The sequence below is a fragment of the Hyla sarda genome, chromosome 2, assembly GCF_029499605.1.
Source record: "Hyla sarda isolate aHylSar1 chromosome 2, aHylSar1.hap1, whole genome shotgun sequence".
NCBI classification, from domain to species: Eukaryota; Metazoa; Chordata; class Amphibia; order Anura; family Hylidae; genus Hyla; species Hyla sarda.
This window is the reverse complement of record NC_079190.1, coordinates 12368870-12396620: the sequence shown is the minus strand read 5'-3', so window position 1 is coordinate 12396620 and position 27751 is coordinate 12368870. Positions and strand designations below refer to the sequence as shown.

The 27751-nt window shown below is 48.1% G+C and overlaps 1 protein-coding gene across 2 annotated transcripts in view; it reads right to left on the bottom strand.

The window, feature by feature from the left end:
* The window catches only part of LRRC32 (leucine rich repeat containing 32), a 101217-nt gene extending 74896 nt beyond the window's left edge, over nucleotides 1-26321 (bottom strand). The window contains exon 1 of one of the 2 annotated variants that reach the window (XM_056561168.1): nucleotides 26271-26321. In XM_056561168.1, the coding sequence (XP_056417143.1) occupies nucleotides 26271-26284 (14 nt within the window). In that variant the 5' untranslated portion in view covers nucleotides 26285-26321. Of the gene's footprint in view, nucleotides 1-3282; nucleotides 3418-26270 lie in introns of those variants that run through there. The other variant, XM_056561169.1, reaches the window with a different exon arrangement.
* Nucleotides 26322-27751: the final 1430 nt, after the last annotated feature.

The following is a 27751-nucleotide window of genomic DNA, read 5'->3' as shown; positions in this document are numbered from 1 at the left end:
ACCTGTGTGATCAGTGTATATACCACATTGTATGACACCTCAGCTCTGTACATCTCTCCTTACCTGTGTGATCAGTGTATATACCACATTGTATGACACCTCAGCTCTGTACATCTCTTCTGACCTGTGTGATCAGTATATACCACATTGTATGACACCTCAGCTCTGTACATCTCTCCTGACCTGTGTGATCAGTGTATACCACATTGTATGACACCTCAGCTCTGTACATCTCTCCTGACCTGTGTGATCAGTGTATATACCACATTGTATGACACCTCAGCTCTGTACATCTCTCCTGACCTGTGTGATCAGTATATACCACATTGTATGACATCTCAGCTCTGTACATCTCTCCTGACCTGTGTGATCAGTGTATACCACATTGTATGACACCTCAGCTCTGTACATCTCTCCTGACCTGTGTGATCAGTGTATACCACATTGTATGACACCTCAGCTCTGTACATCTCTCCTGACCTGTGTGATCAGTATATACCACATTGTATGACACCTCAGCTCTGTACATCTCTCCTGACCTGTGTGATCAGTGTATACCACATTGTATGACACCTCAGCTCTGTACATCTCTCCTGACCTGTGTGATCAGTATATACCACATTGTATGACACCTCAGCTCTGTACATCTCTCCTGACCTGTGTGATCAGTGTATATACCACATTGTATGACACCTCAGCTCTGCTACATCTCTCCTGACCTGTGTGATCAGCGTATACCACATTGTATGACACCTCAGCTCTGTACATCTCTCCTGACCTGTGTGATCAGTATATACCACATTGTATGACACCTCAGCTCTGTACATCTCTCCTGACCTGTGTGATCAGTATATACCACATTGTATGACACCTCAGCTCTGCTACATCTCTCCTGACCTGTGTGATCAGTGTATACCACATTGTATGACACCTCAGCTCTGTACATCTCTCCTGACCTGTGTGATCAGTATATACCACATTGTATGACACCTCAGCTCTGTACATCTCTCCTGACCTGTGTGATCAGTGTATACCACATTGTATGACACCTCAGCTCTGCTACATCTCTCCTGACCTGTGTGATCAGTATATACCACATTGTATGACACCTCAGCTCTGTACATCTCTCCTGACCTGTGTGATCAGTGTATATACCACATTGTATGACACCTCAGCTCTGTACATCTCTCCTGACCTGTGTGATCAGTGTATACCACATTGTATGACACCTCAGCTCTGCTACATCTCTCCTGACCTGTGTGATCAGTATATACCACATTGTATGACACCTCAGCTCTGCTACATCTCTCCTGACCTGTGTGATCAGTGTATACCACATTGTATGACACCTCAGCTCTGTACATCTCTCCTGACCTGTGTGATCAGTGTATATACCACATTGTATGACACCTCAGCTCTGTACATCTCTCCTGACCTGTGTGATCAGTATATACCACATTGTATGACACCTCAGCTCTGTACATCTCTCCTGACCTGTGTGATCAGTATATACCACATTGTATGACACCTCAGCTCTGCTACATCTCTCCTGACCTGTGTGATCAGTGTATACCACATTGTATGACACCTCAGCTCTGTACATCTCTCCTGACCTGTGTGATCAGTATATACCACATTGTATGACACCTCAGCTCTGTACATCTCTCCAGACCTGTGTGATCAGTGTATATACCACATTGTATGACACCTCAGCTCTGTACATCTCTCCTGACCTGTGTGATCAGTGTATATACCACATTGTATGACACCTCAGCTCTGTACATCTCTCCTGACCTGTGTGATCAGTATATACCACATTGTATGACACCTCAGCTCTGTACATCTCTCCTGACCTGTGTGATCAGTGTATACCACATTGTATGACACCTCAGCTCTGTACATCTCTCCAGACCTGTGTGATCAGTGTATATACCACATTGTATGACACCTCAGCTCTGTACATCTCTCCTGACCTGTGTGATCAGTGTATATACCACATTGTATGACACCTCAGCTCTGTACATCTCTCCTGACCTGTGTGATCAGTGTATACCACATTGTATGACACCTCAGCTCTGTACATCTCTCCTGACCTGTGTGATCAGTATATACCACATTGTATGACACCTCAGCTCTGTACATCTCTCCTGACCTGTGTGATCAGTGTATATACCACATTGTATGACACCTCAGCTCTGTACATCTCTCCTGACCTGTGTGATCAGTGTATATACCACATTGTATGACACCTCAGCTCTGTACATCTCTCCTGACCTGTGTGATCAGTGTATACCACATTGTATGACACCTCAGCTCTGTACATCTCTCCTGACCTGTGTGATCAGTATATACCACATTGTATGACACCTCAGCTCTGTACATCTCTCCTGACCTGTGTGATCAGCGTATTTCATATGACACCTCAGCTCTGTACATCTCTCCTGACCTGTGTGATCAGTATATACCACATTGTATGACACCTCAGCTCTGTACATCTCTCCTGACCTGTGTGATCAGTGTATACCACATTGTATGACACCTCAGCTCTGTACATCTCTCCTGACCTGTGTGATCAGTATATATACCACATTGTATGACACCTCAGCTCTGTACATCTCTCCTGACCTGTGTGATCAGTATATACCACATTGTATGACACCTCAGCTCTGTACATCTCTTCTGATCTGTGTGATCAGTATATACCACATTGTATGACACCTCAGCTCTGTACATCTCTCCTGACCTGTGTGATCAGTGTATATACCACATTGTATGACACCTCAGCTCTGCTACATCTCTCCTGACCTGTGTGATCAGTGTATACCACATTGTATGACACCTCAGCTCTGTACATCTCTCCTGACCTGTGTGATCAGTGTATACCACATTGTATGACACCTCAGCTCTGTACATCTCTCCTGACCTGTGTGATCAGTGTATATACCACATTGTATGACACCTCAGCTCTGTACATCTCTCCTGACCTGTGTGATCAGTATATACCACATTGTATGACACCTCAGCTCTGTACATCTCTCCTGACCTGTGTGATCAGTATATACCACATTGTATGACACCTCAGCTCTGTACATCTCTCCTGACCTGTGTGATCAGTGTATACCACATTGTATGACACCTCAGCTCTGTACATCTCTCCTGACCTGTGTGATCAGTATATACCACATTGTATGACACCTCAGCTCTGTACATCTCTCCTGACCTGTGTGATCAGCGTATTTCATATGACACCTCAGCTCTGTACATCTCTCCTGCCTCTGTTACCTTATCTGCGGTGGAGGATTTCTGGGCTCCTTGGCTTTCTATGAAGTGAGGATTGTGCCAGGTCCTTGAAGTCATTCATCCCTGTATCTTCCTATGTGAGAAGCTTCACTGGAAACTTTGCAAAACTGAACAGGAACTAAGACATTTTCAGGGAAATATCCTGCGATCCTTATATGGGACCTGCCTGTATACTGTGCGGGCGGGAGCCAGGTCTTAGTGCTAGTAGTGTTATAAGGATGGGCTGATCTGAAGATGAGCAATGAGATCACTGATATACAAGGATAAAGAGCTATCACCTATTATATCCGAATCATTTATTATCTCCTCATGTAGGGGACAGCCCCGAAAGGATATACATTATATATATACTGTAGAGCTGCACTCACTATTCTGCTGGTGAGGTCACTGTGTACATACATTACATTACTTATCCTGTACTGATCCTGAGTTATATCCTGTATTATACTCCAGAGCTGTACTCACTATTCTGCTGGTGAGGTCACTGTGTACATACATTACATTACTTATCCTGTACTGATCCTGATTTATATCCCGTATTATACTCCAGAGCTGCACTCACTATTCTGCTGGTGAGGTCACTGTGTACATACATTACATTACTTATCCTGTACTGATCCTGAGTTATATCCTGTATTATACTCCAGAGCTGTACTCACTATTCTGCTGGTGAGATCACTGTGTACATACATTACATTACTTATCCTGTACTGCTCCTAAGTTATATTCTGTATTATACTCCAGAGCTGCACTCACTATTCTGCTGGTGGGGTCTCTGTGTACATACATGACATTACTTATCCTGTACTGATCCTGAGTTATATCCTGTATTATACTCCAGAGCTGCACTCACTTTTCTGCTGGTGAGGTCACTGTGTACATACATTACATTACTTATCCTGTACTGATCCTGATTTATATCCCGTATTATACTCCAGAGCTGTACTCACTATTCTGCTGGTGAGGTCACTGTGTACATACATTACATTACTTATCCTGTACTGATCCTGAGTTATATCCTGTATCATACTCCAGATCTGTACTCACTATTCTGCTGGTGAGATCACTGTGTACATACATTACATTACTGATTCTGTACTGATCCTGAGTTATATCCTGTATTATACTCCAGAGCTGTACTCACTATTCTGCTGGTGGGGTAACTGTGTACTTACATTACATTACTTATCTTGTACTGATCCTGAGTTATATCCTGTATTATACTCCAGAGTTGTACTCACTATTCTGCTGGTGAGGTCACTGTGTACATACATTACATTACTTATCCTGTACTGATCCTGAGTTACAAAAGTTTGGGCACCCCAGGTAAACATTTGTATTAATGAGCATAAAGAAGCCAAGGAAAGATGGAAAAATCTCCAAAAGGCATCAAATTACAGATTAGACATTCTTATAATATGTCAACAAAAGTTAGATTTTATTTCCATCATTTACTCTTTCAAAATCACAGAGAAACAAAAAATGGCGTCTGCATAAGTTTGGGCACCCTGCAGAATTTATAGCATGCACTGCCCCTTTGCAAAGCTGAGACCTGCCAGTGTCATGGATTGTTCTCAATCATCATCTGGGAAGACCAGGTGATGTCAATCTCAAAGGTTTTAAATGCCCAGACTCATCTGACCTTGCCCCAACAATCAGCACCATGGGTTCTTCTAAGCAGTTGTCTAGAAATCTGATACTGAAAATAGTTGAGGCTCACAAAGCTGGAGAAGGCTATAAGAAGATAGCAAAACGTTTTCAGATGTCAATATCCTCTGTTCTGAATGTAATTAAGAAATGGCAGTCATCAGGAATAGTGGAAGTTAAAGCAAGATCTGGAAGACCAAGAAAAATATCAGACCGAACAGCTTGCAGGATTGTGAGAAAAACAATTCAAAACCCACGTTTGACTGCAAAATCCCTCCAGAAAGATCTGGCAGATACTGGTGTTGTGGTACACTATTCCACTATAAAGAGATACTTGTACAAATATGGTCTTCATGGAAGAGTCATCAGAAGAAAACTTCTTCTATGTCCTCACCACAAAAATCAGCGTTTGAACTTTGCAAATGAACATATAGACAAGCCTGATGCATTTTGGAAACAATTTCTGTGGATTGATGAGGTTAAAATTGAACTTTTTGGCCGGAATGAGCAAAGGTATTGTTACGCCTAGCGCTCCGGGTCCCCGCTCCTCCCCGGAGCGCTCACGGCGTCTTTCTCCCTGCAGCGCCCCGGTCAGTCCCGCTGACCGGGAGCGCTGCACTGTTTTGGCCGTTGGGGATGCGATTCGCACAGCGGGACGCACCCGCTCGCGAGTCGCATCCCAGGTCACTTACCCGTCCCGGTCCCCTGCTGTCATGTGCTGGCGCGCGCGGCTCCGCTCTCTAGGGCGCGCGCGCGCCAGCTCTCTGAGACTTAAAGGGCCAGTGCACCAATGATTGGTGCCTGGCCCAATTAGCTTAATTGGCTCCCACCTGCTCCCTGCCTTTATCTAGTCTCCTCCCTTGCACTCCCTTGCCGGATCTTGTTGCCTTGTGCCAGTGAAAGCGTTTAGTGTGTCCAAAGCCTGTGTACCTGAACTTCTGCTACCCATCCTGACTACGAACCTTGCCGCCTGCCCCCGACCTTCTGCTACGTCTGACCTTGCCTCTGCCTAGTCCCTTGTACCGCGCCCATCTTCAGCAGCCAGAGAGGTGAGCCGTTGCTAGTGGATACGACCTGGTCACTACCGCCGCAGCAAGACCATCCCGCTTTGCGGCGGGCTCTGGTGAAAACCAGTAGTGGCTTAGAACCGGTCCACTAGCACGGTCCACGCCAATCCCTCTCTGGCACAGAGGATCCACTACCTGGAAGCCGAATCGTGACAGTAGATCCGGCCATGGATCCCGCTGAGGTGCCGCTGCCAAGTCTCGCTGATCTTCCCACGGTGGTCGCTCAGCAATCGCAGCAGATTGCCCAACAAGGACAGCAGCTGTCGCAGTTGACCGCCATGTTACAGCAAATTCTGCCCCTGCTACAGCAGCAACCATCTCCTCCGCCAGCTCCTGCACCTCCTCCGCAGCGAGTGGCCGCTCCTAACCTCCGCTTGTCCCTGCCGGACAAATTTGATGGGGACTCCAGACTCTGCCGTGGATTTTTGTCTCAGTGTTCCCTGCATATGGAGATGTTGTCAGACTTGTTTCCTACAGAACGGTCTAAGGTGGCGTTCGTAGTAAGCCTTCTTTCAGGAAAGGCCTTGTCTTGGGCCACACCGCTCTGGGACCGCAATGATCCTGCCACAGCCACAGTCCAGTCCTTTTTTGCTGAAGTCCGAAGTGTCTTCGAGGAACCTGCCCGAGCCTCTTCTGCTGAGACTGCCCTGCTGAACCTGGTCCAGGGTAATTCTTCCGTTGGCGAGTACGCCATACAATTCCGTACTTTTGCATCTGAACTATCCTGGAATAATGAGGCTCTCTGCGCGACCTTTAAAAAAGGCCTATCCAGTCGCATCAAGGATGTGCTGGCCGCACGAGAGATTCCTGCCAACCTCCAAGAACTCATCCATTTGGCTACCCGCATTGACATGCGTTTTTCTGAGCGACACCAAGAGCTCCGCCAGGAAAAAGACTTAGATCTCTGGGCACCTCTCCCACAGCATCCTTTGCAGTCTATGCCTGGGCCTCCCGCCGAGGAGGCCATGCAAGTGGATCGGTCTCGCCTGACCCAGGAAGAGAGGAATCGCCGTAGAGAAGAAAATCTCTGTCTGTACTGTGCCAGTACCGAGCATTTCTTGGTGGATTGCCCTATCCGTCCTCCACGCCTGGGAAACGCACGCACGCACCCAGCTCACGTGGGTGTGGCATCTCTTGGTTCTAAATCTTCTTCTCCACGTCTCACGGTGCCCGTGCGGATTTCTCCTACAGCCAACTCCTCCCTCTCAGCCTTGGCCTGCTTGGACTCTGGTGCCTCCGGGAATTTTATTTTGGAGTCCTTTGTCAATAAATTCTGCATCCCGGTGACCCGTCTCGCCAAACCGCTCTACATTTCCGCGGTCAACGGAGCCAGATTGGACTGCACCGTGCGTTACCGCACAGAACCCCTCCTGATGTCTATCGGACCCCACCACGAAAGGATTCAGTTCTTCATTCTCCCCAGTTGTACCTCTGAGGTCCTCCTCGGTCTGCCATGGCTCCGGCTTCATTCCCCCACCCTTGATTGGACCACCGGGGAGATAAAGAACTGGGACTCTGCCTGCCATAGGAAGTGCCTCTCCCCCCCTCCCAGTCCCGTCAGGCAAACCTCTGTGCCTCCTCATGGCCCCCGTCCTGGTGTCACACTGCCCCGTGCCCGGCTTCGCCCTCTGCCCTCCCTCCCCATTCCCACTCCTGCTGTACTGCCTGCCGTTGAGGAAACCCTCCATTCTTTCCCGGGGTCCTCATCCCAGGGGAGGCAGTTGCCGGTCAAAGAAAAGGGGAGACCTAAGGGGGGGGGTACTGTTACGCCTAGCGCTCCGGGTCCCCGCTCCTCCCCGGAGCGCTCACGGCGTCTTTCTCCCTGCAGCGCCCCGGTCAGTCCCGCTGACCGGGAGCGCTGCACTGTTTTGGCCGTTGGGGATGCGATTCGCACAGCGGGACGCACCCGCTCGCGAGTCGCATCCCAGGTCACTTACCCGTCCCGGTCCCCTGCTGTCATGTGCTGGCGCGCGCGGCTCCGCTCTCTAGGGCGCGCGCGCGCCAGCTCTCTGAGACTTAAAGGGCCAGTGCACCAATGATTGGTGCCTGGCCCAATTAGCTTAATTGGCTCCCACCTGCTCCCTGCCTTTATCTAGTCTCCTCCCTTGCACTCCCTTGCCGGATCTTGTTGCCTTGTGCCAGTGAAAGCGTTTAGTGTGTCCAAAGCCTGTGTACCTGAACTTCTGCTACCCATCCTGACTACGAACCTTGCCGCCTGCCCCCGACCTTCTGCTACGTCTGACCTTGCCTCTGCCTAGTCCCTTGTACCGCGCCCATCTTCAGCAGCCAGAGAGGTGAGCCGTTGCTAGTGGATACGACCTGGTCACTACCGCCGCAGCAAGACCATCCCGCTTTGCGGCGGGCTCTGGTGAAAACCAGTAGTGGCTTAGAACCGGTCCACTAGCACGGTCCACGCCAATCCCTCTCTGGCACAGAGGATCCACTACCTGGAAGCCGAATCGTGACAGGTATGTTTGGAGAAGAAGGGGAACAGAATTTAATGAAAAGAACCTCTGTCCAACTGTTAAGCATGGGGGTGGATCAATCATGCTTTGGGGTTGTATTGCAGCCAGTGGCACAGGGAACATCTCACGAGTAGAAAGAAAAATGGGTTCAATAACATTTCAGCAAATTTTGGATGCTAACTTGATGCCATCTGTGAAAAAGCTGAAGTTAAAGAGAGGATCGCTTCAACAAATGGATAATGATTCTTAACACACCTCGAAATCCACGGGGGATTACATCAAGAGGCGAAAACTGAAGGTTTTGCCATGGCCTTCACAATCTCCTGACCTCAACATAATTGAAAATCTATGGATAGACCTTAAAAGAGCAGTGCGTGACAGACAGACCAGAAATCTCAAAGAACTGGAAGACTTTTGTAAGGAAGAATGGGCAAAGATATCTCAAACAAGAATTAAAAGACTCTTGGCTGCTCCAAAAAGTGTTTACAAGCTGTGATACTTGCCAAAGGGGGCAGTACAAGATATTAACTCTGCAGGGTACCCAAACTTTTGCAAACACCATTTTTTTGTTTTCTGTTATTTTGAAAGTGTAAATGATGGAAATAAAATCTAACTTTTGTTGACATATTATAAGAATGTATAATCTGTAATTTGACGCCTTTTGGAGATTTTTCCATCTTTCCTTGGCTTCTTTATGCACATTAATACAAATTTTTACCTGGGGTGCCCAAACTTTTGATCCCCACAGTATATCCTGTGTTGTACTCCAGAGCTGTACTCACTATTCTGCTGGTGAGGTCACTGTGTACATACATTACATTACTTATCCTGTACTGATCCTGAGTTATATCCTGTATTATACTCCAGAGCTGTACTCACTATTCTACTGGTGAGGTCACTGTGTACATACATTACATTACTTATCCTGTACTGATCCTGAGTTATATCCTGTATTATACTCCAGAGCTGTACTCACTATTCTGCTGGTGAGGTCACTGTGTACATACATTACATTACTTATCCAGTACTGATCCTGAGTTATATCCTGTATTATACTCTAGAGCTGTACTCACTATTCTGCTGGTGAGGTCACTGTGTACATACATTACATTACTTATCCTGTACTGATCCTGAGTTATATCCTGTATTATACTGAGCTGTACTCACTATTCTACTGGTGAGGTCACTGTGTACATACATTACATTACTTATCCTGTACTGATCCTGAGTTATATCCTGTATTATACTCCAGAGCTGCACTCACTATTCTGCTGGTGAGGTCACTGTGTACATACATTACATTACTTATCCTGTACTGATCCTGAGTTATATCCTGTATTATACTCCAGAGCTGTACTCACTATTCTGCTGGTGAGGTCACTGTGTACATACATTACATTACTTATCCTGTACTGATCCTGAGTTATATCCTGTGTTATACTCCACGGTGCCTGCTGCTTCTTGGACATTAGATCATCCCATCTCACTGCTGCCCCCTGATGGCTTCAAATTTTCTTTTGTTTAATAATGATTATTATGGTGCATGTATTTTATACAGTCTCTGCAACGATGATAGAGAAAATTCAACTTTTATCTATCTATCCATCTCATATCTATTTATCTTAAATCTATCTCATATCTATCTATCTATCTCATATCTATCTCATATCTATCTATCTATCTATCTATATCATATCTGTCTATCTCATATCTATCTATCTATCTCATATATATCTATCTATCTCATATCTATCTATCTATCTATCTATCTCATATCTATCTCATATCTATCTATCTATCTATCTCATATTTATCTATCTCCTATGTATCTATCTATCTATCTCATATGTATATACCTCATATCTATCTATCTCATATCTATCTATCTATCTATCTATCTATCTCATATCTATCTATCTATCTATCTATCTCATATCTATCAAGCTATCTATCTCATATCTATCTATCTATCTCATATCTATCTATCTCATATCTATCTATCTATCTCATATCTATCTATCTATCTATCTATCTATCTATCTCATATCTATCTATCTATCTATCTCATATTTATCTATCTCCTATGTATCTATCTATCTCATATGTATATACCTCATATCTATCTATCTCATATCTATCTATCTATCTCATATCTATCTATCTCATATCTATCAAGCTATCTATCTCATATCTATCTATCTGTCTACCTATCTCATATCTATCTATCTCATATCTATCTATCTCATACCTCTCTATCTCATATCTGTCTCATATCTATCTATCTATCTATCTATCTCATATCTATCTATCTATCTATCTCATATCTATCTATCTATCTATCTATCTATCTACTATCTATCTATCTATCTATCTCACATGTATCTATCTCATATGTATCTATCTCATATCTATCTATCTCATATCTATCAATCTATCTCATATCTATCTATCTATTTCATATCTATCTCATATCTCTCTATCTCATATCTATCTCATATCTATCTATCTCATATCTATCTATCTCATATATATCTCATATCTATCTATCTATCTATCTATCTATCTCTCATATTTATCTATCTATCTATCTATCTCATATCTATTTATCTATCTCATATCTATCTATCTGATATCTATCTATCTATCTATCTATCTCATATCTATCTATCTATCTCATATCTATCTCTCATATCTATCTATCTCATATCTATCAATCTATCTATCTCATATCTATCTATCTATTTCATATCTATCTATCTCATATCTATCTTATATCTATCTCATATCTATCTATCTATCTATCTCATATCTATCTATCTATCTATCTATCTCAAATCTATCTATATATCTATCTATCTCATATCTATCTCATATATATATATATATATCTATCGCTCATATTTATCTATCTATCTCATATCTATCTATCTCATATCTATCTATTTATCTATCTATCTCATATCTATCTATCTATATATCTCATATCTATCTATCTATCTCACATCTATCTATCTGTCTCATATCTATCTGTCTCATATCTATCTATCTCACATCTATCTATCTGTCTCATATCTATCTATCTCATATCTATCTATCTCATATCTATCTATCTGTCTCATATCTATCTATCTCATATCTATCTTTCTATCACATTCCTCTCTTCTCCTGTATGTATTACAATTTATTCCTTGTAATGTTCCGTGGTTCTTTAGTTCTGTACAGCCCATAGATCTTCCTTCTGTCATTTGTCTCTGACCCCATGGATCTGCCAATAATCCACCCCCATGTGTTGGACTCCGCTGGATATAAATGGTTACATTCTGTCAGTGAGAGATTCATAGACTTCTGGGGAAGGAAATAATGACAGATCCCCAAATCTATAGACTCATTGGATAACACAGTTCAGCACAATACTGTGCGATTCTGGAGTGTTTTGGTGCATTATAAAGGAGAAGGGGTCAATAATGTAAAAACATAAATAAAAAAAATAAATAAAAAATAAATAAATATATAAATAAACCAGAGATAGCAGCAGCATACAGATAGAGCTGGAGGGGAGGTGTATAACTACTATATATCCTGATCCTATAGAGATAGTAGCAGTATATAGATAGAGCTGGAGGGGAGGTGTATAACTACTATATATCCTGATCCTATAGAGATAGTAGCAGTATATAGATAGAGCTGAAGGGGGGGGGATTTACCACTATATATCCTTATCCTATAGAGATAGTAGCAGTATATAGATAGAGCTGGAGGGGAGGTGTATATCACTGCTATATATTGTGATCTCATAGAGATAGCAGCAGTATACAAATAGAGCTGGAGGGGAGGTGTATAACTACTATATATACTGATCCTATAGAGATAGTAGCAGTATATAGATATAGCTGGAGGGGAGGTGTATAACTACTATATATTGTGATCCCATAGAGATAGCAGCAGTATACAGATGGAGCTGGAAGGGAGGTGTATAACTAGTATATATCCTGATCTCATAGAGATAGCTGCAGTATACAGATAGAGCTGGAGGGGAGGTGTATAACTACTATATATACTGTTCCCATAGAGATAGAAGCAGCAGTATACAGATAGAGCTGGAGGGGAGGTGTATAACTACTAAACATCATGATCCCATAAAGGTAGAAGCAGTATACAGATAGAGCTGGAAGGGAGGTGAACACCTACTATATGTCCTGTTCCTATAGACATAGCAGTAGCAGTATGCAGATAGAGCTGGAGGGGAGGTGTGTACTATATATCCTAATCCCATACAGATAGTAGCAGCATACAGATAGAGCTGGAGGGGAGGTGTATACCCACTATATATATATCCTGTTCCCATATACATAGCAGTATACAGATATAGCTGGAGGGAAGGAATATTATTACTACATATATATATATATATATATATATATATATATATATTTATATATACTGATCCCATAGAGATAGCAGCAGCACCACCTCATGGTGAATTGAAGCATTACGCAGTGTGTCCATTCACATCAATGGGATGTTGGCATCATAAAGTACAGGACAGGTCCTCCAGAGTGAGGACACCCTTTTTATTCATATTGGCCAAGAGAAGAGAGAGAACCCCCCCCCCCCCCCTCTTTTTTTTAAATTTTATTAATTAATTTATTTTTTTAGGAATTCCCTAATAGGGTTAATGAGATCCGGTTGTCTAAAGTGGACAGTGAGGTCATTGATGGTGAGCAGCCAAAAATCCCATGCAGTCTGAATAGGGCTCGGTGGCTTTGGGGCTTCTAACCACATTTATGGTTCGTGTTCCTCTGAGGAGATCATTGTTCATCACCGGTGAGCGGGCCGAGGACTTACCGAATTATGGGAGGTGATCGGAAAGAAAAACATCTCCATCACCCATGGAGGAAGCCGCTCTCCATTAGATGATTCTGGAGACATCTGTAAGGTATTCCGCCCGGCCCTGTTGTTCCTGGATCCTTTTATTTGTCTTTCCTCCTCCTTTGAATGGAAATGTTCTGAGGAGTTTAACAAGCGCAGGGTTAATGCCGAGGCCATGGAGAAGAGTCTCGTAAAGTATCTCCCAAATGTAGGGAGCTCAATGGGGTCAGGAATGGTCAGAGACATTGCCACATACCAGGTAAGGGTGCGATCACACCACGTTTATGAGATCCGGCTGGGAGATTTGAAAAGCGGGCGCTCCGGCATCCCAGCCGGACCGGTGCCGAATCTCCTTCATTTAAATGAGCCGACCGGAGTCACTACGTGACTCCGGTCGGCTAATTTCAATGAATCAGATTTTGCGCCGGTCCGGCTGGGGAATTTCAAAAGTGGGCGCTCCGGTATCCCAGCCGTAACGGCGTCGAATCTCATTAATTGAAATGAGCCGATCAGAGTCACGTGGTGCCTCCGGTCGGCTCATTTCAATGAATGAGACTCGGTGCCGGTTCGGCTAGGAAATTTCAAAAGCGGGCGCTCCGGTATCCCAGCTGGACCAGCGCCGAATCTCATTCATTGAAATGAGCCGACCGGAGTCACGTAGAGCGGGTGCTCCAGTATCCCAGCCGGACCGGCGCTGAATCTCCTTCATTAAAATGAGCCGACCGGAGTCACTACGTGACTCCGTTCAGCTCATTTCAATGAATGAGATTCGGCGCCGATCCGGCTGGGAAATTTGAAAAGCGGGTGCTCCAGTATCCCAGCCGTACCGGCACCGAATCTCCTTCATTTAAATGAGCCGACCGGTGTCACTGAGTCATGTTGTGATTCCGGTCGGCTCATTTCAATGAATGAGATTCGGCGCCGGTCCGGCTGGGAAATTTGAAAAGCGGGCGCTCCGGTATACGGACTGATGCCGAATCTCCTTCATTTAAATGAGCCAACCGGAGTCACTACGTGACCAAATCTCATTCATTGAAATGAGCCGACCGGAGTCATTACATGACTTCGGTCGGCTCATTTCAATGAATGAGATTCGGCGCCGGTCCGGCTGGGAAATTTGAAAAGTGGGCGCTCCGGTATACGGACCGATGCCGAATCTCCTTCATTGAAATGAGCCAACCGAAGTCATGTAGTGACTCCGGACGGCTCATTTCAATGAATGAGGTTTAGTCACGTTGTTTGGTCACTTGGCTCATTTAAATGAGGGAGATTCGGTGCCGGTCCAGCTGGGAAATTTGAAAAGTGGGTGCTCCGGTATCCCAGTCGGACTGGCGCCGAATCTCATTGATTAAAATGAGCCGACCGGAGTCACTGCGTCAAATTTCCCAGCCGGATTTCATAAAGGTGTGTGTGATCGCACCCTTACCTGGTATGTGGCAATGTCTCTGACCATTCCTGACCCCATTGAGGTCCCTACATTCGGGAGATGTTTTACAAGACTCTTCTCCGTGGCCTCGGCATTAACCCCGTGCTTGTTAAACTCCTCAGAACATTTCCATTCAAAGATCTCAGAAACGTGGTGTGAATGCACAGAGAACAGAGAACAGATCCTGGAAACTACAATGTAGTCGGAAAGTATTCATACCCCTTGACTTTTCTGTTATGTTGAGTCCTTGAGCAAAAATAAGATAAAAACTGTCTACATGCCCCAATATTCTGCCCTAATACCCCATAAAGAGGAAGGGAAAATCAAACATTAGAAATTTCTCAAGTTTAAAAAACAAAACAAATAAAAACTACATTTTGAAAACTAAATTTTCACCTAGACATAAGTATTCATACCCTTTGCTATGACACATGATATTTAGCTCTGGCTCCTCCCATTTCTCTTGATCATCTCTGACATGGAGTCACCTGGGGTAAATTCAGCTGATTGGACAGGATTTGGGAAGACGCAGCCTTGTCTTTATAAGGTCTCACAGCTGACAATGTATATCAGGAAAAACACTGAGCGATGAGGGGGAAAGAATTGCCTATTGTCACGATTCGGCTTCCAGGTAGTGGATCCTCTGTGTCAGCGAGGGATTGGCGTGGACCGTGCTAGTGGACCGGTTCTAAGAGGCTACTGGTTTTCACCAGAGCCCGCCGCAAAGCGGGATGGTCTTGCTGCGGCAGTAGCAACCAGGTCGTATCCACTAGCAACGGCTCTACCTCACTGACTGCTGAGAAGGCGTGGGACAGAAGGACTAGGCAGAGGCAAGGTCAGACGTAGCAGAAGGTCGGGGGCAGGCGGCAAGGTTCGTAGTCAGGATGGGTAGCAGAAGTTCAGGTACACAGGCTTTGGACACACTAAACGCTTTCACTGGCACAAGGCAACAAGATCCGGCAAGGGAGTGCATGGGAGGAGATCAGATATAGCCAGGGAGCAGGTGGAAGCCAATTAAGCTAATTGGGCCAGGCACCAATCATTGGTGCACTGGCCCTTTAAGTCTCAGAGAGCTGGCGCGCGCGCGCCCTAGAGAGCGGAGCCGCGCGCGCCAGCACATGACAGCAGGGGACCGGGACGGGTAAGTGACCTGGGATGCGATTCGCGAGCGGGCGCGTCCCGCTGTGCGAATCGCATCCCCAACGGCCAAGACAGTGCAGCGCTCCCGGTCAGCGGGACTGACCGGGGCGCTGCAGGGAGAAAGACGCCGTGAGCGCTCCGGGGAGGAGCGGGGACCCGGAGCGCTAGGCGTAACAGTACCCCCCCCCCCTTAGGTCTCCCCTTCTCTTTGTCCGGTAACTGCCTCCCCTGGGATGAGGACACCGGGAAAGAATGGAGGGTTTCCTCAACGGCAGGCAGTACAGCAGGAGTGGGAATGGGGAGGGAGGGCAGAGGGCGAGGCCTGGCACGGGGCAGTGTGACACCAGGACGGGGGCCATGGGGAGGCACAGAGGCTTGCCTGACGGGACTGGGAGGGGGGGAGAGGCACTTCCTGTGGCAGGCAGAGTCCCAGTTCCTGATCTCCCCGGTGGTCCAATCAATGGTGGGGGAATGAAGCCGGAGCCAAGGCAGACCGAGGAGGACCTCAGAGGTACAGTTGGGGAGAATGAAGAACTCAATCCTCTCAAGGTGGGGTCCAATAGACATGAGGAGGGGCTCTGTGCGGTAACGCACGGTGCAGTCCAATCTGGCTCCGTTGACCGCGGAAATGTAGAGCGGCTTGACGAGACGGGTCACCGGGATGCTGAATTTATTAACAAACGACTCCAAAATAAAATTTCCAGAGGCACCGGAGTCCAAGCAGGCCACGGCTGAGAGGGAGGAGTTGGCTGAAGAAGAAATCCGCACGGGTACCGTGAGACGTGGAGGAGCAGACTTGGAACCAAGAGACGCCACACCCACGTGAGCTGGGTGCGTGCGTGCGTTTCCCAGGCGTGGAGGACGGATAGGGCAATCCACCAAGAAATGCTCGGTACTGGCACAGTAAAGACAGAGATTTTCTTCCCTACGGCGATTCCTCTCTTCCTGGGTCAGGCGAGACTTATCCACTTGCATGGCCTCCTCGGCGGGAGGCCCAGGCGTAGATTGCAACGGATACTGTGGGAGAGGTGCCCAGAGATCTAAGTCTTTTTCCTGGCGGAGCTCTTGGTGTCGCTCAGAAAAACGCATGTCAATGCGGGTAGCTAGATGGATGAGTTCTTGCAGATTGGCAGGAATCTCTCGTGCGGCCAGCACATCCTTGATGCGACTGGATAGGCCTTTTTTAAAGGTCGCGCAGAGAGCCTCGTTATTCCATGATAACTCGGAAGCAAGAGTACGAAATTGGATGGCGTACTCGCCCACTGAAGAATTACCCTGGACCAGGTTCAACAGGGCAGTCTCGGCAGAAGAAGCTCGGGCTGGCTCCTCGAAGACACTCCGGACTTCAGCGAAGAAGGACTGGACTGTGGCTGTGGCAGGATCATTGCGGTCCCAGAGCGGTGTGGCCCAAGACAAGGCCTTTCCTGAAAGAAGGCTTACTACGAACGCCACCTTAGACCGTTCTGAAGGAAACAAGTCCGACAACATCTCCATATGCAGGGAACACTGAGACAAAAATCCACGGCAGAGTTTAGAGTCCCCATCAAATTTGTCCGGCAGGGACAAGCGGAGGCTAGGAGCGGCCACTCGCTGCGGAGGAGGTGCAGGAGCTGGCGGAGGAGATGGTTGCTGCTGTAGCAGAGGCAGAAGTTGCTGTAACATGGCGGTCAACTGCGACAGCTGCTGTCCTTGTTGGGCAATCTGCTGCGATTGCTGAGCGACCACCGTGGGAAGATCAGCGAGACTTGGCAGCGGCACCTCAGCGGGATCCATGGCCGGATCTACTGTCACGATTCGGCTTCCAGGTAGTGGATCCTCTGTGTCAGCGAGGGATTGGCGTGGACCGTGCTAGTGGACCGGTTCTAAGAGGCTACTGGTTTTCACCAGAGCCCGCCGCAAAGCGGGATGGTCTTGCTGCGGCAGTAGCAACCAGGTCGTATCCACTAGCAACGGCTCTACCTCGCTGACTGCTGAGAAGGCGTGGGACAGAAGGACTAGGCAGAGGCAAGGTCAGACGTAGCAGAAGGTCGGGGGCAGGCGGCAAGGTTCGTAGTCAGGATGGGTAGCAGAAGTTCAGGTACACAGGCTTTGGACACACTAAACGCTTTCACTGGCACAAGGCAACAAGATCCGGCAAGGGAGTGCATGGGAGGAGATCAGATATAGCCAGGGAGCAGGTGGAAGCCAATTAAGCTAATTGGGCCAGGCACCAATCATTGGTGCACTGGCCCTTTAAGTCTCAGAGAGCTGGCGCGCGCGCGCCCTAGAGAGCGGAGCCGCGCGCGCCAGCACATGACAGCAGGGGACCGGGACGGGTAAGTGACCTGGGATGCGATTCGCGAGCGGGCGCGTCCCGCTGTGCGAATCGCATCCCCAACGGCCAAGACAGTGCAGCGCTCCCGGTCAGCGGGACTGACCGGGGCGCTGCAGGGAGAAAGACGCCGTGAGCGCTCCGGGGAGGAGCGGGGACCCGGAGCGCTAGGCGTAACACCTATAGAGCTCAGAGACAGGATTGTGTGGAGGAACAGATCTGGTGAAGGTGACAAATCATTTCTGCTGCTCCCAAGAGCTCAGTGTCCTCCAGAATTCTTACATGGAAGAAAAAGGAACAACCAGAACTCTTCCTAGAGCTGCTGCCCCAACAAACTAGGTAATCGGGGGAGAAGGGTCTTAGTAGGGGAGGCGACCGAGAGCCCAATGGTCACTCTGGCCGAGCTCCATAGATCCTGTGTGCAGATGGGAGAAACTTCTAGAAGGTCCAGAACCATAACTGCAGCCTCCACAATCCGGGCTTTATGAAAGAAAGAAGAAAGAAGCCTCCACAGTAATAACACATAGAGAAGGATCTAAAGGATCAGACTGTGAGGAACAAGATTCTCTGGTCTAAGGAAACCAAGATTGAACTTTCTGGCCTCAATACAAATAGTCATGTCTGGAGGAAACCAGGCACTGCCCATCACCTGCCCAATACCATCCATACAGTGATCATGGTGGGGGCAGCATCATGTCTGGAGGAAACCAGGCACTGCCCATCACCTGCCCAAAACCATCCCTACAGTGATCATGGTGGGGGCAGCATCATGTCAGGGGGAAACCAGGCACTGCCCATCACCTGCCCAATACCATCCTTACAGTAATCATGGTGGGGGCAGCATCATGTCTGGAGGAAACCAGGCACTGCCCGTTACCTGCCCAATACAATCGCTACAGTGATCATGGTGGGGGCAGCATCATGTCTGGAGGAAACCAGGCACTGCCCATCACCTTCCCAATACCATCCCTACAGTGATCATGGTGGGGACAGCATCATGTCTGGAGGAAACCAGGCACTGCCCATCTCCTGCACAATACCATCCCTACAGTGATCATGGTGGGGGCAGCATCATGTCTGGAGGAAACCAGGCACTGCCCATCACCTGCCCAATACCATCCCTACAGTGATCATGGTCGGGGCAGCATCATGTCTGGGGGAAACCAGGCACTGCCCATCACCTGCCCAATACCATCCCTACAGTGATCATGGTGGGGGCAACATCATGTCTGGAGGAAACAGGCACTGCCCATCACCTGCCCAATACCATCCCTACAGTGAAGTATGATGGGGGCAGCATCATGTCTGGAGGAAACCAGGCACTGCCCATCATCTGCCCAATACCATCCCTACAGTGATAATGGTGGGGGCAGCATCATGTCTGGAGGAAACCAGGCACTGCCCATCACCTGCCCAATACCATCCCTACAGTGATCATGGTGGGGGGCAGCATCATGTCAGGAGGAAACCAAGCACTGCCCATCACCTGTCCAATACCATCCCTACAGTGATCATGGTGGGGGCAGCATCATGTCTGGAGGAAACCAGGCACTGCCCATCACCTGCCCAATACCATCCCTACAGTGATCATGGTGGGGGGCAGCATCATGTCTGGAGGAAACCAGGCACTGCCCATCACCTGCCCAATACCATCCCTACAGTGATCATGGTGGGGGCAACGTCATGTCTGGAGGAAACAGGCACTGCCCATCACCTGCCCATACCATCCCTACAGTGAAGTATGATGGGGGCAGCATCATGTCTGGAGGAAACCAGGCACTGCCCATCACCTGCCCAATACCATCCCTACAGTGATCATGGTGGGGGCAGCATCATGTCTGGAAGAAACCAGGCACTGCCCATCATCTGCCCAATACCATCCCTACAGTGAAGTATGATGGGAGCAGCACCATGTCTGGAGGAAACCAGGCACTGCCCATCACTTGCCCAATACCATCCCTACAGTGATCATAGTGGGGACAGCATCAAGTCTGGAGGACACCAGGCACTGCCCATCATCTGCCCAATACCATCCCTACAGTGATCATGGTGGGGGCAGCATCATGTCTGGAGGAAACCAGGTACTGCTCATCACCTGCCCAATACCATCCCTACAGTGATCATGGTGGGGGCAGCGTAATGTCTGGAGGAAACCAGGCACTGCCCATCACCTGCCCAATACCATCCCTACAGTGATTATGGTGGGGGCAGCATCATGTCTGGGGGAAACCAGGCACTGCCCATCATCTGCCCAATACCATCCCTACAGTGATCATGGTGGGGGCAACATAATGTCTGGAGGAAACCAGGCACTGCCCCTCACCTGCCCAATACCATCCCTACAGTGATCATGGTGGGGGCAGCATCATGTCTGGGGGAAACCAGGCACTGCCCATCACCTGCCCAATACCATCTCTACAGTGATCATGGTGGGGGCAGCATCATGTCTGGAGGAAACCAGGCACTGCCCATCACCTGCCCAATACCATCCCTACAGTGAAGTATGATGGGGGCAGCATCATGTCTGGAGGAAACCAGGCACTGCCCATCATCTGCCCAATACCATCACTACAGTGATCATGGTGGGGGCAGCATCATGTCTGGGGAAACCAGGCACTGCCCATCACCTGCCCAATACCATCTCTACAGTGATCATGGTGGGGGCAGCATCATGTCTGGAGGAAACCAGGCACTGCCCCTCACCTGCCCAATACCATCCCTACAGTGAAGTATGATGGGGGCAGCATCATGTCTGGAGGAAACCAGGCACTGCCCATCATCTGCCCAATACCATCACTACAGTGATCATGGTGGGGGCAGCATCATGTCTGGGGAAACCAGGCACTGCCCATCACCTGCCCAATACCATCCCTACAGTGATAATGGTGGGGGCAGCATCATGTCTGGAGGAAACCAGGCACTGCCCATCACCTGCCCAATACCATCCCTACAGTGATCATGGTGGGGGGCAGCATCATGTCAGGAGGAAACCAAGCACTGCCCATCACCTGTCCAATACCATCCCTACAGTGATCATGGTGGGGGCAGCATCATGTCTGGAGGAAACCAGGCACTGCCCATCACCTGCCCAATACCATCCCTACAGTGATCATGGTGGGGGGCATCATCATGTCTGGAGGAAACCAGGCACTGCCCATCACCTGCCCAATACCATCCCTACAGTGATCATGGTGGGGGCAACGTCATGTCTGGAGGAAACAGGCACTGCCCATCACCTGCCCAATACCATCCCTACAGTGAAGTATGATGGGGGCAGCATCATGTCTGGAGGAAACCAGGCACTGCCCATCACCTGCCCAATACCATCCCTACAGTGATCATGGTGGGGGCAGCATCATGTCTGGAAGAAACCAGGCACTGCCCATCATCTGCCCAATACCATCCCTACAGTGAAGTATGATGGGAGCAGCACCATGTCTGGAGGAAACCAGGCACTGCCCATCACTTGCCCAATACCATCCCTACAGTGATCATAGTGGGGACAGCATCAAGTCTGGAGGACACCAGGCACTGCCCATCACCTGCCCAATACCATCCCTACAGTGATCATGGTGGGGGCAGCATCATGTCTGGAGGAAACCAGGCACTGCCCCTCACCTGCCCAATACCATCCCTACAGTGAAGTATGATGGGGGCAGCATCATGTCTGGAGGAAACCAGGCACTGCCCATCATCTGCCCAATACCATCACTACAGTGATCATGGTGGGGGCAGCATCATGTCTGGGGAAACCAGGCACTGCCCATCACCTGCCCAATACCATCCCTACAGTGATAATGGTGGGGGCAGCATCATGTCTGGAGGAAACCAGGCACTGCCCATCACCTGCCCAATACCATCCCTACAGTGATCATGGTGGGGGGCAGCATCATGTCAGGAGGAAACCAAGCACTGCCCATCACCTGTCCAATACCATCCCTACAGTGATCATGGTGGGGGCAGCATCATGTCTGGAGGAAACCAGGCACTGCCCATCACCTGCCCAATACCATCCCTACAGTGATCATGGTGGGGGGCATCATCATGTCTGGAGGAAACCAGGCACTGCCCATCACCTGCCCAATACCATCCCTACAGTGATCATGGTGGGGGCAACGTCATGTCTGGAGGAAACAGGCACTGCCCATCACCTGCCCAATACCATCCCTACAGTGAAGTATGATGGGGGCAGCATCATGTCTGGAGGAAACCAGGCACTGCCCATCACCTGCCCAATACCATCCCTACAGTGATCATGGTGGGGGCAGCATCATGTCTGGAAGAAACCAGGCACTGCCCATCATCTGCCCAATACCATCCCTACAGTGAAGTATGATGGGAGCAGCACCATGTCTGGAGGAAACCAGGCACTGCCCATCACTTGCCCAATACCATCCCTACAGTGATCATAGTGGGGACAGCATCAAGTCTGGAGGACACCAGGCACTGCCCATCACCTGCCCAATACCATCCCTACAGTGATCATGGTGGGGGCAGCGTAATGTCTGGAGGAAACCAGGCACTGCCCATCACCTGCCCAATACCATCCCTACAGTGATTATGGTGGGGGCAGCATCATGTCTGGGGGAAACCAGGCACTGCCCATCATCTGCCCAATACCATCCCTACAGTGATCATGGTGGGGGCAACATAATGTCTGGAGGAAACCAGGCACTGCCCCTCACCTGCCCAATACCATCCCTACAGTGATCATGGTGGGGGCAGCATCATGTCTGGGGGAAACCAGGCACTGCCCATCACCTGCCCAATACCATCTCTACAGTGATCATGGTGGGGGCAGCATCATGTCTGGAGGAAACCAGGCACTGCCCATCACCTGCCCAATACTATCTCTACAGTGATCATGGTGGGGGCAGCATCATGTCTGGGGGAAACCAGGCACTGCCCATCACCTGCCCAATACCATCCCTACAGTGATCATGGTGGGGGCAGCATCATGTCTGGGGGAAACCAGGCACTGCCCATCACCTGCCCAATACCATCTCTACAGTGATCATGGTCGGGGCAGCATCATGTCTGGAAGAAACTAGGCACTGCCCATCACCTGCCCAATACCATCCCTACAATGATCATGGTGGGGGCAGCATCATGTCTGGAAGAAACTAGACACTGCCCATCACCTGCCCAATACCATCCCTACAATGATCATGGTGGGGGCAGCATCATGTCTGGAAGAAACTAGACACTGCCCATCACCTGCCCAATACCATCCCTACAGTGATCATGGTGGGGGCAGCATCATGTCTGGGGGAAACCAGGCACTGCCCATCACCTGCCCAATACCATCCCTACAGTGATCATGGTGGGGGCAGCATAATGTCTGGGGGAAACCAGGCACTGCCCATCACCTGCCCAATACCATCCCTACAGTGATCATGGTGGGGGCAGCATAATGTCTGGAGGAAACCAGGCACTGCCCATCACCTGCCCAAAACCATCCCTACAGTGCTCATGGTGGGGGCAGCATCATGTCTGGGGGAAACCAGGCACTGCCCATCACCTGCCCAATACCATCTCTACAGTGATCATGGTAGGGGCAGCATCGTGTCTGGGGGAAACCAGGCACTGCCCATCACCTGCCCAATACCATCCCTACAGTGATCATGGTCGGGGCAGCATCATATCTGGGGGAAACCAGGCACTGCCCATCACCCGCCCAATACCATCCCTACAGTGATCATGGTGGGGGCAGCATCATGTCTGGGGAAACAAGGCACTGCCCATCACCTGCCCAATACCATCCCTACAGTGATCATGGTGGGGGCAGCATCATGTCTGGAGGAAACCAGGCACTGCCCATCACCTGTCCAATACCATCTCTACAGTGATCATTGTGGGGGCCGCATCATGTCTGGGAGAAACCAGGCACTGCCCATCACCTGCCCAATACCATCCCTACAGTGATCATGGTGGGGGCAGCATCATGTCTGGGGGAAACCAGGCACTGCCCATCAACTGCCCAATACCATCCCTACAGTGATCATGGTTAGTGTTGAGCGGCATAGGCCATATTCGAATTCGCGAACATTCGCGAATATATTGATGAATATTCGTCATATATTCGCGAATATTCGCATATTCGTAATATTCTTGTTTTATTTTCGCATATGAGTAAATTCGCGTATGCGAAAATAACATATGCGAAAATTAGCATATACAAAATTAACATAAGCAAAAATTTGCATATGCGAAAATCCGCACGCCGGTCTCACACAGTAGTATTAGAGCCTTCTTTACACCACACAAGCTGGAAGCAGAGAGGGGTGATCACTGTGATGTGTACTGTGGGAAAAAAAAACAAAAAAAAAACGAATATTCGTAATTACGAATATATAGCGCTATATTCGCGAATATTCGCGAATTCGCGAATAAGCGATATTCGCGAATAAAATTCGTATTGCGAATATTCGCGAGCAACACTAATCATGGTGGGGGCAGCATCATGTCTGGAGGAAACCAGGCACTGCCCATCACCTGCCCAATACCATCCCTACAGTGATCATGGTGGGGGCAGCATCATGTCTGGGGGAAACCAGGCACTGCCCATCACCTGCCCAATACCATCCCTACAGTGATCATGGTGGGGGCAGCATCATGTCTGGGGGAAACCAGGCACTGCCCATCACCTGCCCAATACCATCCCTACAGTGATCATGGTGGGGGCAGCATCATGTCTGGGGGAAACCAGGCACTGCCCATCACCTGCCCAATACCATCCCTACAGTGATCATGGTGGGGGCAGCATCATGTCTGGGGGAAACCAGGCACTGCCCATCTCCTGCCCAATACCATCCCTACAGTGATAATGGTGGGGGCAGCATCATGTCTGGGGGAAACCAGGCACTGCCCATTACCTGCCCAATACCATCCCTACAGTGAAGCATTCTATAGTGAAGCCCAACCTAACCTTGTAATAACATCCACATAGTAACATAATAAAATGCTCTAATAAATGAAGCACAAAATACACCTAGCAGTGCCCAGAATGCTCATATATAGAGTGAACAAAGCTGCGCTCTGTATGTAGGTCTGATCCGGAGTTGAGTTCTCTCTATATAAGTGAAGAGCTGTAGTGAGTCCTGTGTAAACAGATGGTAATGACTTCCCTATGTGTGTTTACAAGCCATGCGGGTTTTGCATTGACTGTTCTTACTCATGTGCCCAGATGTGGTGGACTCGCTCCATTTGATCACATGATACTTTCCTTGTGTTTTTCATGCCGTCTCATTACCTAATGAATGGAATTCACATGGACCCGGAGTCTTATTGCTAAACCAAATAGGAAACCACAGGTAAGAAAAGAATCCAAAAAATCCGCCCTGACTTTCCATGAAACTGTTCTACTGTATGTAACAAAATGCTAAATGTTCCAAATCTACGTAGAGATCGGCTCTGTCCGGTGTGGTATATATATATATATATATATATATATATATATATATACTAGCTGAGTACCCGGCGTTGCCCGGTTTTTCCTTCCTCATCCTTGTTGAGGAGGAAAATCAACAGAGGAGGAAGCTTTTGACTTCATATCCCGTCCCCATATATTGTTGTCATATCCCAACCCCATATCCCATCCTCATACCCCGACCTCCTATCCCAACCTCCCATCTCGACCTCCTATCTCCACCTCCTATCTCCACCTCCTATCTCCACCTCATATCCTGACCTCCTAACTCGACCTCCTATCCCGTCCTCCTATAATTTAAATACATACAGCTTTCGTAATGGTAAGAAAAGGTACCTAATAAAAATGTCAACTTTTTGGATCTAAAACAACTGCGGAATTTTGCAGAGCGATTTGTATATCAGTCTTTGCCACATATTTCCCTTTAAAATAATGTAAATAGTTATAATATAAAACACGGATATAGCAGAGCTGGTTTGGTGTTTGATGATGATGATGGTGGTATTATAATGGGGTATACTGATTATTACTTAGGGCAAGAACCCAACAACGCAGCCTCAAAGTGCCAATTGACAAACTCCAAAAATCGAATATTTTTAGAAGCCTGGAGGTCTACCTGTAATTTCCCATTCATTACATGGGATTCCCCTTGTTTATATCGAGAGGAACACCTGAGTGAGATCAAGCAGAGCTGAATCGCGGGCCTTCAGGAAGGCGGTGCAGATGGTCCCTGTCCCGGCTGTTGATGTTACCGAAAATGTTCCCCCCCCCCAGGTTAAAAGTTTGGAAGTCTTTTGAAGTTACTTGTTTGGTCTATGAAGAAAAATGATCGGACATAGAGGCAGAAACTATACGTAGCAATAGATGAAGAATCTATAAATCACTGTTTCCACACCAGAGCGCTGCCAGCTGTTGCAGAACTACAACTTCCAGCATGCCCGGACAGCCTTTGGCTGTCCGGGCATGCTGAGAGTTGTAGTTCTGCAACAGCTGGCAGCGGCTGTTGATGTTACCAAATTGTTTCCCACCCAGGTTAAAAGTTTGGAAGTCTTTTGAAGTTACTTGTTTGGTCTATGAAGAAAAATGATCGGACATAGAGACGGAAACTATACGTAGCAATAGATGAAGAATCTATAAATCACTGTTTCCTCACCAGGGCGCTGGCAGCTGTTGCAGAACTACAACCCCCAGCATGCCCGGACAGCTGCACACTGGTTGGGAAACACAGATATAAACCTACAAAGGGAGGGGTAATGGCGTCAAAAACAGCCCCGTTTTGGCCACATTGATGGTATTTTTTATTTTAAAAATACCGACAATGCAATAGTTGGTATTTTTTTCTGCATATGAATCTGCATATAGTTAAATGCAGCGCTTTGCTGATTTGCCCCTCGCTCTGTCGATCACTTTTGTGGCCGCCCGCAATATGCAGGCAGCCACAAGTCACAGATCATCTTTATTCTGCACTCCGGCACATGAGCGATGTCATCATCATGCACCGCAGCACAGACCAGAGAGGAGAAACGAAGAAGGGGGTTACTAAAGGGAACTGCTATTACTACCTAAAGGGGGTCACTAAAGGGAACTGCTATTACTACCTAATGGGGGTCACTAAAGGGAACTGCTATTACTACCTAAAGGGGGTCACTAAAGGGAACTGCTATTACTACCTAAAGGGGGTCACTAAAGGGAACTGCTATTACTACCTAATGGGGGTCACTAAAGGGAACTGCTATTACTAGCTAAAGGGGGTCACTAAAGGGAACTGCTATTACTAGCTAAAGGGGGTCACTAAAGGGAACTGCTATTACTACCTAAAGGGGGTTACTAAAGGGAACTGCTATTACTACCTAATGGGGGTCACTAAAGGGAACTGCTATTACTAGCTAAAGGGGGTCACTAAAGGGAACTGCTATTACTACCTAAAGGGGGTTACTAAAGGGAACTGCTATTACTACCTAAAGGGGGTTACTAAAGGGAACTGCTATTACTACCTAAAGGGGGTCACTAAAGGGAACTGCTATTACTAGCTAAAGGGGGTCACTAAAGGGAACTGCTATTACTACCTAATGGGGGTCACTAAAGGGAACTGCTATT